We start from the raw sequence: 19,795 nt of genomic DNA, 5'->3' as shown, positions 1-19,795 counted from the left end.
GTAATACGTTGACCACTCTTTAGCAAACCAAGCTGTACTTTGCAGCAGTTCTGGGGCTGCCTTGTGGGTGGAGCATCTTTGCTGGACAGGCAGGAGTAGCCGAGGGAGGGGAAATAGCCACAGATAACCAGCTTGAAGAGGCATGCATTTTTGAGTTAAAGCTCTGAGTTATCTTGTCCCAGTTCTCTGTTCTGTGCAGTTGAAGCACAGAAATCTGGATTTTAACCCCACACTGCCTCCAAGAACAAGTTGTCCGTTCCTCCAATTAAGAAAACCACTATTTCTGAAACAACTCTAAAAAATGAAGTCAAAAACTTGTTAAAAGTAATATTAGCTTCTAAACCCAGCTGTTTAGAAGGAAACCACATACCCTGTTTACAGGGCTGAAGCACGTTGCAATATGCTGCTTCTCTTCAAGGGGTCATGGAAACTTTCCTTTTAAAGTTCTGCTTTTAGCTCACTTCTGCTTAAGCTTATTTATTTCTGCATTTCCTTAGTCCTTCTCTGGATCCTTAGACTTTGGGTGCCTACAGGGAGCTTCTCAGCATGTTTTTTCCCTGCCTGTGATTCACTGTTAATGGTGATGCCTTTGGACCAGCACTGCAAGAAATTTTATGGCCGTAAATCTCAGAGGAGATCCTGGGGAATAGAACTTGAGGCTCACAATTCAGGTACCAAACTGGCAGACTAAAAAGATGATGTTGCTACCTGTAGTTGTGTTCTCCACATGAATGAACAGACTAGAGACACAAATATGCTGCCCATTTACAGAAATGGACTTCCTGGCTTACATGGCATCATCCCCAGGTCGGTAAAAGGAAAGAGACTGGGGTAGTTTTGGTGTTTGGAGGTTTTTTTGTTTAGTTTGGGTTTATTGTTTGTTTGGTTTTGGTTTTTAACACTGATAACATTACAACACACAAAGCAGTATTTCTTAGGTATTAAAGATACTTCACAGCAAATCAATCACTTCTTGCTTGACTGGGGCAAAATTTTCTGTTTTGTATTGTACAGAATGATATCTGACACAAGGAAGGCCAATCCCCAGAGGAACTAACAGGTCTTGCTAACTGGGAGATGAAAAAGGAGAGCTACAAAATGAGAGCAAAGCCTCCTGTACAGCTCAGGCAGTTACATAAGTGGCCTTCCTCACACGACCCCAGCAGAAGGTCGGAGCACAGATATGAATGTACCACAAACAGTGCGTGTGTGTGCACAGAGACTGCGTATGTATCAACCTAGAGCAACTAAGCCATGCTGCTTGTTGCAAGTTCCCATCTTCACACAGACCTTACACTGACCCCCCATATGCATTTTAAAGTATTCACAAAGGACATGAAGTTGTCCTTTCTTATTCAGCTCACTTCTAACTTGTTACCCCATGTCAGAATATCTAAGACATATGGTACATTTTCTTCTGTTCTATGTGTCCTTTTGGAGAAGGCCATCTACTGCTTGAACTAGGAGCACTTAATTAATAAATGTAATTAATTAATTACTAAATGACAGAATTTGTTTACCAGCAGGCAAAGGATCAGTGCTGTGAGGGGTAAGTTTCCTGAACATCTTGGCCCCATCATTTCTTTGACACCAGTCAGGCCAAGGGCAGGGACAAACGAAATGATTAGCAAGTTCCAAATCACATCCTGCTGTGATCCTTGTCTATGAGCTGGGATGTTCTCTCCTGGAGCTCTCACTCCATCGGTCAGTGTCCCTGGTGGGGAGTTCCCCTCTTGCTCCACCCACTTACACACCTCCAGGAAAGTTAACTCTCTCTTTGCGCTTACGGGCTTCAACTTAGCAGAAGGGAGAATGAAGTGGGGGCACTGACAGTGGAGAAATGACAAAGACATTGTGTCCTCCTCTGTCGGAAATCCTTATCCTCACAGAAAGAATAAAACTAATTCCCTTCACTGGCCAAGTAACACTCAAACTCCAGTTCAATCTCATTTGAACAATGGGTGCAGTTTATTCAATATGTGTAGCCTTCTTCAGCTATGGAGTCAGGACAAGAGATGAACAGCTGGCTCTGTGCTACAGTGAAGGGACATGGTTAGCACCCATGTGCATATAGAGCCTCTCTAGATGCAGAAGACAAAATAAAAATGTTAAAATTTTGCTCTGTGAGTGTAATTACTAGTTACTTAAAAAAATAAGTAATTTTGATCACAGAAGGACAGACTTCTAAGAAAGGAAAAGCAGAATAAGAAGAGAGAAGAAACAGGCTCAAGGATCAAAAAGAAAAATGAACATGTGAAGTATTTTGAATAACTTTCTTTTTTCTTTTACTTCAGGGACTAGGGCTCTATTGTAGTACTCTATAACTTTGAAAAAAAGACTGAATCTATAGCAGGAGAAGAACAAAAATCATCAATCAGATTCTAAATGACAGACTCAGCTGTCTACTTTCCATGCCAGACTTAACTCTGTGTTTGGTAAAACAAATTTTGTCCCATCCCAAATATGTATGTTTCCACTGTTTAACACCAACACAATAAGACTACCAGTAACTCCAGTGGAGTGTTACAGTAAAGATTTCCACAGAAATATGGACTTATGACAGGCAGGTATGCCTCTCTTCTGTAAACCCACATCTTCAAGCTTTGCTTATGTATAATGAGATTTTTATATATGCGTGTGTGTATCTCCATATAACATGTAAAATAATTTTTTTCATGTCCTTAATTATTTTTATTATCCAATGTTCTCAAAGGACATCTCTCTCCACTTAAACTTTCTTTGCTAAACTTCAGTACATCTTTTCACTGTATCCATAAATGCACACTGCCTGCTGTGTACCCAGACAGCAGGAAGAGAATTTTAAAGCTATAATACTGTTAAACAAGCTAAATACATGACTGATAAACCAGTACTTACACTATCAGAACATCTCTGATCCTGTGGAAATTCCATTTATTTCATACTACAGGCTGTGTTTCAAAAGCCAGACAACTTCAAGCTCTGATTTTTCAAAACTGCATTTCACTGATTCTGACCTGACAACTTATTTCATAATTTAATAAGATGATCTTGTTTATTTCTCTCACAAGCATGAAGTTTCAGCTACAGTTCTGCTCCAAGAACTTTGTGTGTGCCATGCCTGATCCATCTTTTAACACACGGCTTATTAGTCTGAGGGATTTTTCAACTTTAATAATCACAACAGGCTCAGGGGAAAACTACTGGAGGGAGAAAATACCAGCAATGTCAGAGAAAAGAAGGCACATAAACAGGGAAAAAAGGAACACTATGTAAGGCTTACAGCAAGGAACAGAAAGATGCTAGGATTCTCTTCCAACATCTTCCACAGCTTTGCTCTGAGGACTCAGGACTTGGCACTTCTCTGCTTCCTCCTCTCCTACTTCTTAAAATTTTGTCTAAACTGAAACAGTTTTCCTTGGCAGTGTCAGTCTCAATTATTAAAAACTCAAAAATAAAGCAATTCCTAGCCCCCTGTGCAAAACTAAGGAATTCCTTAATAATCACCTAGACTGCATAAGCTTCAACTTCCAAGGGACAAGCAATCCAAACACAAGGCTGATACTGTAGGCTCTCTCTCTCCCTCCAACTGACCTACTAAGATTTTGCAGCGCACAAACTATGCAACACCACATTTTCTTAGACTTGAGTAATAAAAGCAACAAAATCACAAAGTAAAAATCAGAGCCTACTAAACCAGCATCTTTGCCAAAATGCAAACAGGGAGGAAGGGCTGCTGACCTTTTCTCCCCACAAGTTTTGTTTAGATATATGGAATTATTTTGTTGAATGATTTACACACTTTAATGACTCAGTTTTCTACAGTACATTAGAAATTACACGTACTACATTAAACCACTGAAATTATAATAAAAAAGTACTTTGGTTCAATATGGATATGCCTATGTTATTCTCCAGTGCTGCCTACTAAATAGATTAATGATAGAAGCACTAAGATACAAGCAGCAGTCCATGTTTATTAAAGAATAGAAAATTCAGAAAATAACAGAGTTCATTTCTGATACAAAAGCAGCCATAGAAATTAATTTTAAAATAATGCAAATATTCAAAACTTCAATGTGATTACTGAAATTATGCTTTAAATGAAACTCAACTTTCAACCACAGCAATTACTGAAGTATTTCAAGACCTCGAAACCCAGAGAAGTGGGGTGGATCTTTTAGACGGCAGTCTTTTTGGAGGAGGGAAAACCAAAGGAAGGAAGTTATGACCTCCTTGCTCTGCGGAGAGTTCTTACTATTACATTTCCTGTCTACGTCTAGCAGTTGAAACACGTACTCATGCAGCAGTTAGCAGAGGTCCTCTCTTCTGAGGACACAGCAAAATGAAGAGAAAGTATACAGAGAAAAGGGGAAAAAAGGAGAGAAATTGAGCTCAGAGAAGTATGTGACTCAAATAAAAAGGGAAAAAAATAGAAAAGAATGAAAACCCTCAAGCACAGTAGTGACCACTACAAACATACAGGGAGATTTCACATTTCAGTGCCTAACATTTGAAAGTTTAAAATGACAAACAACAGAAGCCAACTTTATTTGAAAATGCAGAAATTCCTCAGAAAAACATAACACTGGTTGATGAACTCAATATTCAGAGTCTGTTTACTGTAGAGGAAAATGCAACAGATAATACAGACTGCCATGAATTAAATGTTGGCTCAAAAGCCAAAGCTTAGGAGTTGATGTATCCTTCAAAGTGTTTTAGCCTATCCAAGACAAGGGTGGATTTTAGCACTCTCCATGCAGCAGTTGCCTCTTCTTTTGAAGCTTACTAACCATTTTTTTCAATTTAGGGACAAAATTTGCACTGACACCCTGTGCTCTTCCTCCCCCCTCCATTTTTAAATTGCTGTCATCTTTCTGTTCTGCTGCAGAGAAACTCTTCATATTTCTAACATATAAGAAAGCATAAAGAGAAGAAGCAGGTACATCTGCTATACTCAGCAGTAAAGCAACTCAATGCTTGGAAAATCAGGTGAAAAGACACAAATTGTCAAAATCCAAACTGTTGTTCTGTGTGGAACTCCAGGTAGGGCTGAAAAAAATAAAATCAGTATTTTTTGTTGATAAAGACAGGTATCTAAGTACAAAGATTTTCTCAGCTCATTGAAATTGATTTCTGGTAGGAAGCAGGAACCATGACAATTTATAGGTTATTTACTCCTGAGGCATTTTAGTGAGTGCTCAGTCCCTGCATCTAATTGCATTCATTTAGTTCCTGGTTATACCTGACATACCTGAAACATGCCTGGGACCTATTAAAACAGGAGGGTTGCATGTGCTGCATATGGATTCTTAACCAGCATTCCTGCCTCTAGCAGCACACCCCCAAAATCTCACTTCCTCTTCCTCAAGGGGCTGAATTTAAGACTGACACATGAGGCAGTGGGAGGTTGAGGGTGAGAACATGAGCCTCTAAGGAGCCAACACCACCAGCAGCCTTTCAATTAATATTTTTCAGTCTTCTCCCTTTAAACCACTGCACCTTTTTTCTTCTCTTTTGCTGATACTAAGCATGCAGTCCAGGGAATAGTTGTAGGAAAGGCTAAGAGACAAGTATGAATGAGAGGATGAAGAGAAAAGCTGTCAGGAAGCAGATACTGAAGCACACAAGTTCAGTCAGTTGCCACAGTACTGCTTCCTACTTTATCCAACAGCCTCACGAACAGAGTAGAAGAACTGCTGGAAATCAGGCACTGAACAAGCCATGGCAACTCTGCCATGACTCAGCCCGGTCCTTCTGTCTTACAGGATTGCCAGAAACTGGACTGCAAAGGGAAACACAACTTCCTTTACTGGACTGCAAAGGGAAGGAAGGACTTCTTGCAGGGGAGTTTAGGGGAGTATGCTTTATGTGGGGTATGGGCCTGGCTCTGAAAACCACCTAAATCAGTAAAAGACCTTCAAACAACCTATACAAGACCCTACTACTTGTCAAAGCATACTGAAAACCAATATTCAACATTACAAGTGTTTCTCTCAATGTAAGGTTACTATAATTCCAACTTTTCACAGAGCTGATCTTTGTCAAGACAGGACGTGGTTGTGTAAGTTCTTATCCCGCTTTTCTCTTGGAACACCAAGTGTTTTCTTATCAGAGAAGAAATGTGTTTAGTTTCTTTAGCACTCCTTAACAGTACAGGTCCGTTCCAAAGATCAAGCAACGTGTCCAGCCAGGTTTTCCCCTGCGTGTAGAATACCCCTTATTACAGGCTTATAGGTTTTTAGCCCTTGAAATGAAACTTCAGCTTACAACAGTGATTTTAAAATTGCATTTACAGGAGTGATGTCAAATAGCACTTTAAATTAAATATTTGATGGTGAGGATGGATGATGGCCTGGAGAATTTTCTGAACAATAACAGTGGTCCATTGACGCAAAATGCTTGAGAACCTCTTGTATCTATTAGCAAATCTCCTCTGTCTCACAGAGGGACTGATGAAGCACTCTGTCTCTGATTACAATCCATGTGACTGTGGGACAACTTGAACATACGGGATCTTATTAGCCATTCCTGGCTCTCTCCAGATCATGTGCTTCAAAGGCACATACAAAAAAAAGTCATTACTTTTCCCTCGTATTTCCTACACTTTCTTCCCTTTTATCCACTTAAAAGCCACTGTCAGACTCCAGGAAACAAACAGTTCAAAAGCCATCTCCTTCCAAAAAGTAATTGGTGTTCTCAAAAAAAAACCAAACAAAAAGGCAGCAGTCTTTCTTGCAGGGCAGACCACATAGTTCTTACTCACTCATGTGCTGCAAGCCAAGGTTGGGCACTCACAGGCATATCCCATCATGTGCTCGGATACACCACTGGCTCTGGAAATCCATTTATCCAGTGGCAATGAGTTCTACAGCTTAATTACACTCTCTGTGAGTAAGTACTGCCTCATATTCATTTCAGCTATGGCTTTACTGTGGTTTCCATCACACCTAGAATGTGTCCCAAACACTTAGAAGTAATAAAAAGTTATAAAGCAGAACTTAGGCTAAAACAATTAAGAAAAAAATAAATCCCTGAACAATTCCCCCACCCACCCATCTTGTACAATGAAATCACGTTTTAACCACTGCACTGTCCCCGAAGCTACACTGTACCCATTTTCTTTTAATGTTCCCTAGCAGGGTTACCACCAGCACAGCTCCAGCTGAGCCACCAGCATTTTCAGCAGTGTGTCTTCTAACTGTCCTCAGAATAGCCAGAAGTAAGTAACTGCTGCTTTGAAACAGAATTTACATTAGAAAAAGTCTGTCTCTTATTAGTTAGGCAGAGTACTGGAAGCACCAGCAGCCAGTTGTAAAACTTCATTTGTATCCAGAATTCCAAAGCCATTATTTAATTTGTTTGGAAAAAATGTAACTTGAAAATAAAAAGCCAACAAAATAATTAAATAAGAAGACGTGTTTGTTATTAAAGATCCATAAAAATGCAAGTAGGCTTGAAATCCAAAGGCTCTGAAAATTAACACTGCAAGTACATAAAAAGAAAAGCATACTGAATAGGGCTGGCTGGAAAACAACAATTCCATTTTGCTAAACATTTCAAGGCTTTGAAATTTGTTTTTGTTCCAATATGAAACAAAAAATGAGACTTTCTCAAAGTTTTCATGAAATGAGAATGAGAGAAAGAATATTCACTCCCTCTGGACCTGAAAAAAATCTTCCCAACAAAGCTGTCTCCAAAATAGATAATGTTTCCATGAAACATTCTGGTTTTGATGAAACAGCATTTTTCAACAGGAAAAAAAGTGTCAGCAGAAATACCATAGCCATTCTAATAGCAAAGCTTATCTAGATCGGATGCTTGTACGAATAAATTATGTTGAGAACTGAACCAATCTAATTATATTTATATAGGTCCCCATGAGAACATTGTATCACTTTCCTTAGAACGATACTCTCTACGATAATCGACGTATTTAAGGTTTTTTCTTGACTAAAGATATTTTTTTTGAGGAAAGTAAGAGGAATCACAGAGTAAGCAAAATCTGAGATGTACCATAAGTCACTTTGTTACTTACCTGGGGGAATTTTTCTATAAAGCTGTTGACATTCTTATTCCAAAATGAGAATGGCTTTGAGATTTGCAAGACTTTTTTTTTTAAAGAAACTTAAACTGTGGTTCTAAAACCATATAGACTTCACAGAATTAGGCTCTCATATACTAAAGGGAAGTTTGTGCTTGAAACTTCAAGCCATACTGGGCAGCACTGTAGAAGAACTTAGTGCAGTAAGAAGTTCTGCAATGAAAGGGAGGTGAACTAATGTTTTTAAGTCTCTGAATCTACTGAAGAAGAAGACACTCACATTTTATGAAATATTGCACACAGAATTCCTTACTCTGCTAAGTACATATTTGTGCATTAGCTTATTTATGCTCATTTTGGAGAATGGTTGGCTCAAGCACAGCTGGATGGCCCAAAAGTGGCAATGAGGACATTTGATTGAACAAAGCCAGGTTCAGTTGTCCCAAAGAATGTTGGTCACACATATAAATAAAAAGGCAGATCACCTCTGCCTGCCACAGCAAGCAATACATTCTTCCATTAATTGTTCTCACCTTCCTCTTGTAGTTCTCTGCAAAATTTTCATTCCAGCTAAGCAGCAGGATTTTCCTTCCCATCTCCTGCAGTACTGCTCAATGTCATCTGTGGAACTCAGGGACTGCAGCCACACTTCACTGAACATGCCATAGGCATCCTGGACAAGGAGGCATAACCTGCAAAACATTCCTCCATTACTCACTGGCATCTGCTCGTACCAAACCAGTGAGCAAGGTTCTGAGAACGATATTACAAACTTCAGGACAGGGCTTATCCTCTGCAGTATCTGCAGAATTCCTATCAAGTAATGTATCAATAAACAAACCCAACATCATTAAAGGTTTTCTCACGTACATTTTCAGGACATAACAGGGCCAAGAAGTAGAGAAGCATGACTGAAACAAAGAGGACAGGGCTTGCACTGGGGATTAGATTAATTAACTGCTAGGCACTGTGGTTTGTGTACTTAAAAAGGAAGAAAGTTGAGTTTTTGCCTTACTTGAGGTGAAGTCTACAGTGAAGAAAGAACAACAGAAACATAAATATGTGTGTGTTTATAAATATAAAAATTCTGCTTAGAAGTAAGCAAAGCAACATATTTCACAGGTAATAATCACTGAGACTGGCAAAGCAAGCATTACATTTTCTGATTTTTTTTTTTTAAAAGAGTCCTCAGGATGCAAAAAAGAGTGAAACATCATTTTTTTTTCTTTGAAGAAGAAAAACCCCAAACAAAACAACACAAAACTGAAGATTGGTATATTCAGTATGGGGTATGAAGCCCAGAGGAACTATTTTAAGAAGGTAATTAAAGAACCTGCTAAACAAACAAATTGATTAAAATCTATGGAAGTAGGGGCTGGGAAGTATTGCTTAACCAACTTGATGGCATTCTGAGAAGATAGTACTGTCATAACAGATAAGGGAAAATCAGTGGATGTCATACATTTAGATAGTCAAAAACGCATTTCACAAGATTCTGCACCTGAGATGAGCAGCCATGATAGCATGAGTCATGCAGGGCTGGAGGAAGGAGGCCCCTGTCTACAAGATTGGTTTTAATTGCCTCAGAAAGAGACAGTTAAGCATGGAAACTTTTCAAAGGGAAACAAAAATTACCTTTGAGGGTAGCACACACATCTTTGTTTCCAAATAAAACTCAGGGGTGCACTAGGCAGCAGAATTCAGTTCATTTCAAAGGTACATGCCAAAACTACCCTCCCCAGAGCAGCACCATTGTTCCTAGCAAGTCAACTCCAACTGCTTTTGGAGCACATCCTATAATGTGCATGCACACTGAAAGCATTCAACTGCAGTCACTACATCTTTATAAAATACATTTTAAATTAAATGAACTCCTACACTGAAGAAATTAATGTATTTTCTTCACATGGAAAAATAGGCACATGGAAGAGCACTAATCACACTTTCCTTGTTCATGATGAACTGTCTAACTTTGGCTTAGACCCTCAAGAAGGCTGCGTTTGATGTAAGATACAGCCCCAAAGGCTTTCTGACAGCAGCAATTGTGCAAGGACCAGCTAAGAGTCCTCATTTTTCAGATTCTGGTGCTGGTTTTTAAGAGCAGCGAGGGATAGGACTCGATATTTTCCCCATACCTCTAGCTACAAAGGTCCCATACAAACTGAATCATCATCAGAAAAAAACCCCAAAATAAATCAGAAAAACTACGTTTGCCTGCTGCTTTCCATGTTAGGACTTTAGAATCAGTTAAGAACCCCCCTGAGTTTCAACTGATTTGACTGACACTCCCTGTGATATTGTTATGTTTGGAAAACCAGAGCTCATATTCTCTGGACATTTCTGAAAACCAGATTGAGGGGAACCGGAACAACAAAGCAAACAGTTTTGCCTCTGTTAACAAAACGTTGACTGTTAATGGTGAAAAATTAGGCCTCCGTATCTTGGAGCAAGAAGGGCCAACTGAATTTGTGTCTCACATCAGATCAGTTCAGCAGTCTCTTAACTGATCACTGGAATTTCTCATATCTCTAGTGAGACATAACTGAACACAAGTAAGTCTCAGACTAGCTGGCACCAGGGTTATATTAAGTCCTCTGGGACATGTTAATTGCCCAAATAAAACTAGCTTGGTTGGTGCTGAAGACATCAGTCACCAAAAGAGCATTTTCCAAGTCCTTTTAAGTCAAGCTAAGAGATGGTTTCTGTCAGACATGGGAATCTCAACTCCCTGCATCCCTGGCCACAGATTTCCATTCCTTTGTGGTGGCACATAAATGGCTAGGACAGGAAACTAATCTGACCAAAAAATACTGTAGCCAAATCAGCAGCAGCAGCAGCATCTGAGTTCCTTGAAAATTAACTCTGTAGAAGTAAACTCCTACTTGCATGGAGTACTGTTCTAGGCAAGGATGTATTTTCCTTGAAGCTCCCACTCCAGCTGCCCAGTGTATGCAGCACATACAGCCATCTCAGGTCATATGATGGGAGAATGGTCATCTTATGACCATGCTCAATGCAGAGAAGAACTGTGTAATTTGAGGCTTCCATCATTAATGTTCCCATTCACACTGGGAATACGTTCATGATGATTGGCATCACGAAGGACCACAGAGCAGCAGAACCTATTGCATCAGATTCCAAGTACCTTTGCTCTGCCAGGTTCATACACAAGAGCAGACAGACATTATATTTAGTGCACTTGCTCTAAGTGTCCAAAAGGTAGTCACAGTTTCTCTACAACATGCATTTAAAATGAAATGTATGTATTGCCTCACTTGGAAGTCAGAATTTAATGAAAAACCTTCAGATGCCCGATTTCAGACTAAGAGAGAAATATCCCAGATCAACACCATGAAGACAATTTCACAAACACATTATCCCTGCTTTACCATGCCCTTTAAACAGTATAAATGAATGATGACAAAACCTTGAAATACTATAAGTGTTTGAGGGACTACTTATTTTTCCACTTAATGACTATCATGACATCAGCTGTATCCCACAACAGACTCAGCAATGCACTTGGAGAACTACTCTCCTGTTCTTTGGGACTGGTTCTGTTTTTATGGATTTTGTACATGCTGTCAGCATCACTGACAGTAGTTCAGTTGCATTCACAGCCTATTGATTCACAACCTTAACTTCTTTACCAGCACTCTTTTCCCCTTGATTTCACTTTATTCCAAGAGCAGTGCATTTGGATTCTTTTCCCATGTTGCAGTGTTGCTCTCACATTACAGCAAATGTTCTCACAAATTAATTTTTAGCTGGCAGTCTAACTGTGATTAAAGCCAACAGCTTGTCCCATTACTTTTTTTTCCCCCTTTGAATCTCACTACCATGATGAAAACCCACATTAAAATTATGAGACAAGCTGCAAAGCCAAAATGAGTATCTCCCCCCAGGAATTCAGCATTTGTGTTTTATGCACATCTATAGATTTTCTATTCTATAGAAAATACTTTTTTTTCATAAAATGTGGATTTGTATAGGTTAATCAGGTTAAACATACCTTTACCAATGCCTTGTCAGCATGCATAGTACTGAACTGTTAAAAAAAGACAGGCAACATCTGCAATTTAATCAGTGGTGCTTGTGCAGGGAGGAAATAAGGGCCATCTTTATTTTTGGGACAACAGGATGTAACCCTGTGTAAGACCTCAACTTAAAAGATGGGGTTGGAAACTGAAATCTCTCAAGTAAAACAGCAGAGAATTCACTCCTGGAGAGAGGGGTAGCAGGAAAGCCAGTAGAGGAGCAAATATAGGAGATACAGACTAAGGGAAAGGTGAAGTATGATGCATTGGTAATAACAAAGGGGGCAAAGATAGGGAATGATAAGAAGTGAGGCAGAGTTTGGCTTTTTTTTTTTTTTAATGTAATGACACAGTAAGTCTCATGCAAAAGCTTGGGAAGATTTTGTTAATTTGCTAATAGCCAGAAGCAAGGTTGGGGGCTGGAGGAAGATGAGACTGATTACTCTGCATTATTTCTATGATGGTGCTGATCTTTAGGACAAAATGCCTCCCAGTAGAAATCTGGAGAGGATTACAGGATTAATGCCATGCCCTTCTCCCAGTTAGTCACTCTTCATGGGTAAAGGGTAAGTCCTTCTTTTACTAATATGTTTTTATGCATGAAAAATCATCTCTCTCCATATTGCAGCCTTTTAGCAAGCAGCTGACTTTCTGGAGAGGTAAGGGCAATGAAAACCTTCTCCATTTTTGGTCACCTCCAGCCTCCTCAGCAGCTAGCAGCAAAGAATAAGAAAAGGAAGATCTGCCTGCAGAGATGAGCGCACAGGGAGGCCAGAACAGACTGATTACATAGACACTGCCTTTACTGAGTCTTGTGAAAACAAACAGCAGAAATTTGTCATGAGCAGATCTTAACCAACAAGTAATTGTTTTAGCCTTGGGTCGGAGGACAACTGTGTGGCCCAGGGCAGCTCTTCTCCATGCACAGCTAAGATGTGCAGTACAGCATGAGAAGGACAGCCAGGCAAACACCCCCACCTTTGCAGCACTCTGCACAGACCTCATTAGTTGCTCTTTCTTTGGAAGGGAGAAAAACGAGGGAATGGGAAAATGCCTGAAAACTAATTGACTTGTATTAGCTCTGATATTTGCTCATTCTTTATCTTAACCATCCATGAGACAGCTGCTGCTGCTTTGTTTGTCAGGAGGACTTCTTATCTCTGTGAGGTGCGGTCCTAGCAGAGGCATAAAGCACGCGTACATAAACACACACAAACAAAACCCCCTCTCCTTTCATCACCAGAGGCACAACACTACCTACACAACTCCAATCCAGCAACTTGTCTGGTCAAGTCTCAAGGTGGAGCTGATTAACTCCTGCTAATATGGCTCAGATTCAAATTGTAACCTGCAGGACACCACCCTACTCGGGTTTAATTTATCCCTATCTTATGAACTCCTTGCATTCACTATACCCATATAGTAACTGAAAAATCAAAGCTCAGGGCACAGGGACAACTGTCCATCTTCCCCCTTGCAACACTAGCAGGATTTCTTTATTAAAAGCACCATATTCACCAGGTCATACATTCCTTCATGCTCCTTTGTGAAAAGAAGGTACCCACTGTAGCCTTCTTTGGGGAGACACAAGATTGAGAGTTTTCTGCTTAAAATCCATACCATTTGCTGTCAATAAATAGTGAGTGAGGCTCTACAGAACACAGCTATGGATTGAATGCTACAAATACAAATTAATGATGATGGTAACTACCTCCTTCTCTGCACAGGTTGCAGAGGCACGCAGGTACACAGGAAAACACAAGCACCGCTGTTTCCAGTTTATAAGGGGAATGTCAAGCTGGAAGAAGAATTCTGGTCCAAGTACAGACATTTCTAGCACCCAGCCTGGTGCTCTGGTTTGAAGCACTGAGATGAACAAAATAGTGATAATTTGCTTTGAAAACTGTAGGTTTAAAATTACTGAAAAGTACAGTTTGCGATCATGTATGTTTTTATTTGGCAACCATGGAAGGGCCCAGAAGGAAAGAAAGAAGGCGGCAATTCTGGAGCGCTGGACCTGGCAGAAGTATTAGTGGAAACTGCTCATGTCATAGGAGCATCACCAGGGAAATGACCTAGTCTTATCTCGGCATCTCAAATAGAAAATATGTAGCAGAGGCCTCTCTGGTCTCAGGAAAGGAAACTTATTTTTGCAGATATCTCCTTACAGAGGATTTCTGTAACATACTTGCAAGAAACTCACTACAGTAACTATACCAAGTCACTCATTTTGGATTTTCCCTGCTTTTCATTACAATTTTTATATATATCTTAAAAAATGGAGTGAGAGTGGTTATAAAATAACTGTTGCTTATTTTTATTCACTTCCTTGAATCATCACGTAGTTCAATACAAACTGGAAAATCAAATACCACTTCCACAAGGTCTTTCATGATTCCCTGCCTGTTGATTGCTTTTTCCATTTCTTCATTCATGTTAATCCTTCCACCTACTATTTTCTGCCTGTGGCCTGAAGAAGCAGCACTTCTGTGGGAAACAGCTTTTGTGCGTAGGAAGAGACCTGCACGAGCCAAGCATGTCAGCAGAGCAACCTTTTAAATGCACAATGCGGGTGGAGAGAACAGGGCTGCACAGCACTGCAACCATTCCCACTCAAAACATGGAACACCACCTGCCTGGTGGGAGCTCCATACAACTTGTCAGGAATTGGTGTAGCATGAAAGCCAGCTTTTTGTACTTGCCACAGCAACCACGGCTTCACATGTGACAATTATTTCTGCAAAAACCATTTCTTCTATGAAGTTTTCACGTGACACCAAATGAACTTTTTAAACTCCCCATCTGATGCTGTCTCTAAGTGCACTTTTGAATGAAACTGCTGATGTGTGTTTTGTTTGTACTTGGAATTTCTCTAAAAGTAAACAAAACATTCAAAACCATAAAAAGACATTCCTGACATCCACTCAAACACGATATGGAGCCTAAGCTGTAATTTCAAACAGTTACAGAGTTGCATTTGAAAAATATTTCCAGTATTGTGGATAGCTTCACTTATGTCAGATTCAAAAATGAATACTGAAGTTGTTCTACACTCATAGCTTAAATCCAAAGTAACTATGCCATGTAAGTCAATATTTATAGTGATAGCTGGTTTGGAAGACACAGAGAGTTAACAAAAAATAACTTCCTAAGTATTGCCTAAAAGTTTGTATAAAGGCTAGGCCACAACGGAGCAGTAAGGCCTTCCTCCCTCCAGATCCCCTGTGTATCTCAATGCTGCATGGGACATAATTTATGGTCCTTCTGCTAAGACCCATTCCATAAAACCAGTTTTGAGTGGTAACAAAAAAGCAAGCACATCAGATCACCCCAGCCTGTTTCACTCACTGTGCTGTTAATTGTAGTTGGTAAGAAAAATAATGATGCACACACTCCTCAGGTTCCTCAGTGTGCCATTACTTCAGCATGGAATCCCATCACAATCCCTTGGTTATTTCAGTATACAAATCAGAGAAAATATTATTTTCCTGCATGTCATGATTTACTAATCCAGAGAAAAAATGTGTATTTAAAAAATTTACAGGCTCAGTTGAAAACTGCAAGTCTTTCTTATGGATGATGTCCAATAGAAAAATTATGTTCCAAATATAACATGTAATTACCACCCAGTGATTTCACGTACTTATCTATGAATCTGAGGAGGGGTTCTTTGTTTATTTTTTTAATCTCAAGACTTTGTAATTATTGTTTTGGCATCCAAGAATTCCAACAGTTAGTGGGGTGCTGCCAAAAAGATCTTTTCTTGCAAGGTGCTCAGCACCCTCCTTTCCAAGAAAATCAGCGTTCAGTTGCTGGTTCTGGCAGTGTTTCACATCATCCTCACTGCGCTACGTTTCCTCCACGCCTCAGTTCCTTACACGTAAAAATCAGAATAAAAGTCCTGTCTTCAAAGGGTGATCTGAAAGCAATAGCTGAATAACATGATTGTATCTGGGATGGCTGGTCCACAAAGCCTATTATGTGTGCTAGATCCCATTTGAGTTAGGGGAGGAGGCTATTTATATGTATGTGTATATCCAGAGAGAAAGGGCTTCCTTGCAGTATCGACTCATTTCTTTCACACTACAGGACTTAGAGAACTCTCAACTTGCCCTGCAAAACCCACAGTGAGGGCTTTACAGCATCTGGAATGAAGCAAGAACACTGCAGCAGCTGGACTGGGGTCCCTTATCTTTCAAGACTGTATTGTTTGTGGATTCACCAGATTTACTTCTGAACCACAGAGAACTATGACTGGGATCCTGGAAAATTTTATTTTAAAAACAAAAAATCAACATGCAGTGAGTATTAAAAAAACCCCTGCCCATTTCAGCAGGCACAGATCATCCTAAATCACATTCTTGGTAGTATAGCCCTGCTCATGCACTTCCTATGGCATGTGAAAGGTAAATGAAATGTAGCAACCCTGCAGGATTTCTTACACAGCTGTGGCTGTATTCAAAAAAACACTCTGCTGTGTCAGTGCCACATCATCCCACTGAACTAGCAGAAAAGTATAACATTCATCAAAAATCAAGGGCAGAGCAAAGAGCCAAGAAGAAAAGCAGAAGTGCAATCCTGCCGGGGCTGCTTCCCCAGCAGAAAGGCAATTTTCCACTTTCTCGCAGGGCCCGCTGGTTGTGTTTTTCACTCATGCTGTTTTCCTTCACTCCGTGTTAGTGGCTGCCTGTCCTAGGTGTGTTTCCAAATGAGGGAGAGGGAGCGTGTTTGTGTGTGCATGCCGTGTGTTTACAAGAGTTATGGTAGCAGTTCTCAGCAGTCCACTGAGAGTTCTAGGAAACAGCCCCTGTTATTTTATTCTCGGTCAATGTCAGCTCATGTCAGGCAGTAAAGATCACACAGGACAGCCCTCTCCATCTCGCAGTCCTGGCCGGAGGCCTCAATGGGAGAGGGAAAGGGATCGAGCTGTGAGTGGGCGGAGAGCCTTCCCAGCACTCTACCAACCACTGCAGGAGGAATTATGATAAACACCACTCTGGAAACCAGATACAACAGTACATTGTGTTCTTCTTCGGAAAAACAACCCTACTTCAGCTCACTTAAAGTAAACAGTTAATCCTGTTTATCTTTTTTCTTTTTCTTTCTTGATGAGTTGTTAACAGAACAATCTCTTCTGCAAAGCAAATAAGAGATCTTTCCCTTAAATTCATAAGATTTTTTCTTTCCTCAAGAAAAAAAAAAAGGCAGTTTGATATGTAAACTTTCTACTATCAGCAAACAGTGTGGAATAACAATCTTTCTTGGCTTAAACTGACTTAACAAAGTGATGCCAAAACTGAATGAAACCTTTCCCTCACTTACATATTTTAACTTGGAAAACTGAAGTCCCAAACAGAACATTCTATTCATCCCTTTTAACTACTCTGTTTCTGAAAAGAACAAGCGAAACTGGTAAAATTTAAAAAACCAGGATATTTGTTGTCCTTGCCACTGGAGCACAGGGTGCCTGAGGAGTAGAGATCAGCTACTGAGCAGGGGGGTGGCTGGTCTCAGGTCTTCTCTCAGAGGTGAAAGGAAAGGAGTCAGACTAATTGACTGCAACTAAGGTAACAAACTGTTATCCTCCTTTTCAAAATATATGCTTACTGTGCAAATTCGTGGTGTCCCTGACTTTCAATAATAAGGGTGATTAATCAGAAAAGCAGATGGAATTTATTATGTTGTTTTGCTGGAGTCACCACAGTCTACCTATTAACTACTTATTGGGGACTCCAATAGAGTCCACTGAAAGCTACAAGCTTTTCCAAAGGGAATTCTAATTTTTAGCACTCAGGAGTTTAAATAGTTCTGAAAGTCAACAACGAAAGTGTGCTTAACATTGCTGGTCAGTAAAGTTTGTTGATTTAGCTATTTATAATCAAAAAAATACATGATTTGAAAAACTGTAAGAGGAGAAGAAAAATATTTCCCTGTTTTATTTCTACTCATTTTCAAGCTCTGAGATCCTGGGTTTTCTGTGCAACTGATGTCATGAAGTGCAAAAACGTAAATTAATGCGAATGAAAGTCCAATTTTCAGATTTTTTTAAAAAATACTTTACATGCAAAATTTTTATATTTTTCCTGTTTGGTTTTTTTTTCCCCCTTGAGATCTTAATTTAGTTTGCATTTATTTTTAAAACTTTTGTAGCAGTTGTTGAATTTACACTGCTCAGGTGAGCTCTAACGTGACAGAGCAGGACAAAGGAGAGCTATTTCCCACGACAGAAGGGAGGCAGGCTCGAGAGGCAGCTATCAGTGGCTGCGGCCACAACCCCAGAGGAGCAGCCTCAGGACTATTCCCCCAATCCACCGCTTAGCCCACCGTGGCCTCCAGCCAAGACTGGAAGAGCCTGTATGCCTCCAGGGAAGACTGGAAGAGCCAGTATTGGTAGGACAGGACTGCTGCTGAACACTTCATCTTGCTCTAGGTGCACCCTGTCATTTAACCCCCACCCTCCCAGTGCTGCACCTGCAGAAGAAAAGCATGGATGCCCCCTCAAGATTGTGGGTTTGGCCTGCCAAATTTGTCCCCAAATTGATGTACAGCCCACAGCCCTCTCTATGAAGGATCCAACTTGCACCAAGGGGCTGCAGCTCTGAGCAGGGTGGGTACTGGCTGCAGGACCGCAGGGAAGAAGCAACAGACCTTGGTAAAACCTCTCTCTTGTGAAGCCAGAAAAGAATGTGGTGGTCCTACTGTCTCCACTTGCTGGGAGACTCTTGAGCATAGGAGAAGAAAGCAATAAACCTAAATCATTCAGCATGCAGTTGTAATCCACGTACAAAAAAGACCCTCTTGTATGAGCCCGTGGCGGCTGGCCACCATCACACCCTCCTTCAGGAGGGAATGGATCAGCCGAGAGGAATGCGGATGAGAGGTGAATCAACTGGAGATCATTAGGAGATGACGCAACAGCAGGAAAAAAATCGGGAAGGTGAAGGAGACAAAGATGAGGAGGAAACGTTCTCTGGTATCACCTCTTTTCCACTTCCTTTCTTACACCTTGCTGCTCTCCATATCTCTTTTAGTTAGAGATTAGAGGGGGAAATGCCAGTCTGTGGCAACACCACTATTATCCCATGGATGACCTACAAGCATTACTGAAGGAGCACTTTCCCCAGATACAGTGGGATTTTTAATATAAGAAATTATGGACACAACAAGCCCTGCTGAAAGAGAGGTGCAGATAGCAGCAGTTTTTCCAACTTGAAAATGAAAAATAAAGTTTATTTGCCATTTTAAGCTTTTTTTTTGAGCTTTGCAAAATGAGAAATCCCATTTTCAGTCATAGGTCAAGTAAAGCTTTATAAATTACTTTTAAATAAGCAGTAGGTTTGGGCCATTATCAAATTAACACCTTTCCTTTGATTTCAATGAGCTGTATTTCATGCTGTATAGTAGGCAGAGAAAATACCTGGGCAGCATCAGTTACATTCCTTCATCTTGATTTCATTCAATCATTCATGCAAATTCCATGCTTCTCTTTTAAACCATCTAAACAGAACACCAATCAGGGATCAAGCACTGAAGCAATTTTATTAACACCACACTTAAATTTTCTTATAATTTCAAGGAATCATTTTTGGCAGGATCAGAGCTTGGAATACAACACACAGTACACACAAAAAAAAAAATCTTAAATTTGCCATATTATCTCCTTTTTGTTTGGGTTTTTTTTCTTTGTTTGTTTTTTGGTGGCATTTAATTGGGTAACCTTAAAACAGGCACAGAG

At 40.1% G+C, this 19,795-nt stretch overlaps 1 protein-coding gene across 2 annotated transcripts in view; it reads right to left on the bottom strand.

Annotated features, from left to right (window-relative positions):
• Positions 1-19,795, bottom strand: part of SPIDR (scaffold protein involved in DNA repair) — a 196,390-nt gene that overhangs the window by 18,761 nt on the left and 157,834 nt on the right. For both annotated transcript variants that reach the window (XM_082291139.1, XM_082291140.1), the window contains exon 11: positions 8,557-8,715. In XM_082291139.1, the coding sequence (XP_082147265.1) occupies positions 8,557-8,715 (159 nt within the window). The remainder of the gene's footprint in view (positions 1-8,556; positions 8,716-19,795) is intronic.

Source organism: Coloeus monedula (assembly GCF_965178545.1).
Source record: "Coloeus monedula genome assembly, chromosome: 1".
Lineage (NCBI taxonomy): Eukaryota > Metazoa > Chordata > Aves > Passeriformes > Corvidae > Coloeus > Coloeus monedula.
The sequence above is the reverse complement of the archived record's forward strand: the minus strand, read 5'-3'. Positions and strand labels throughout refer to the sequence as shown.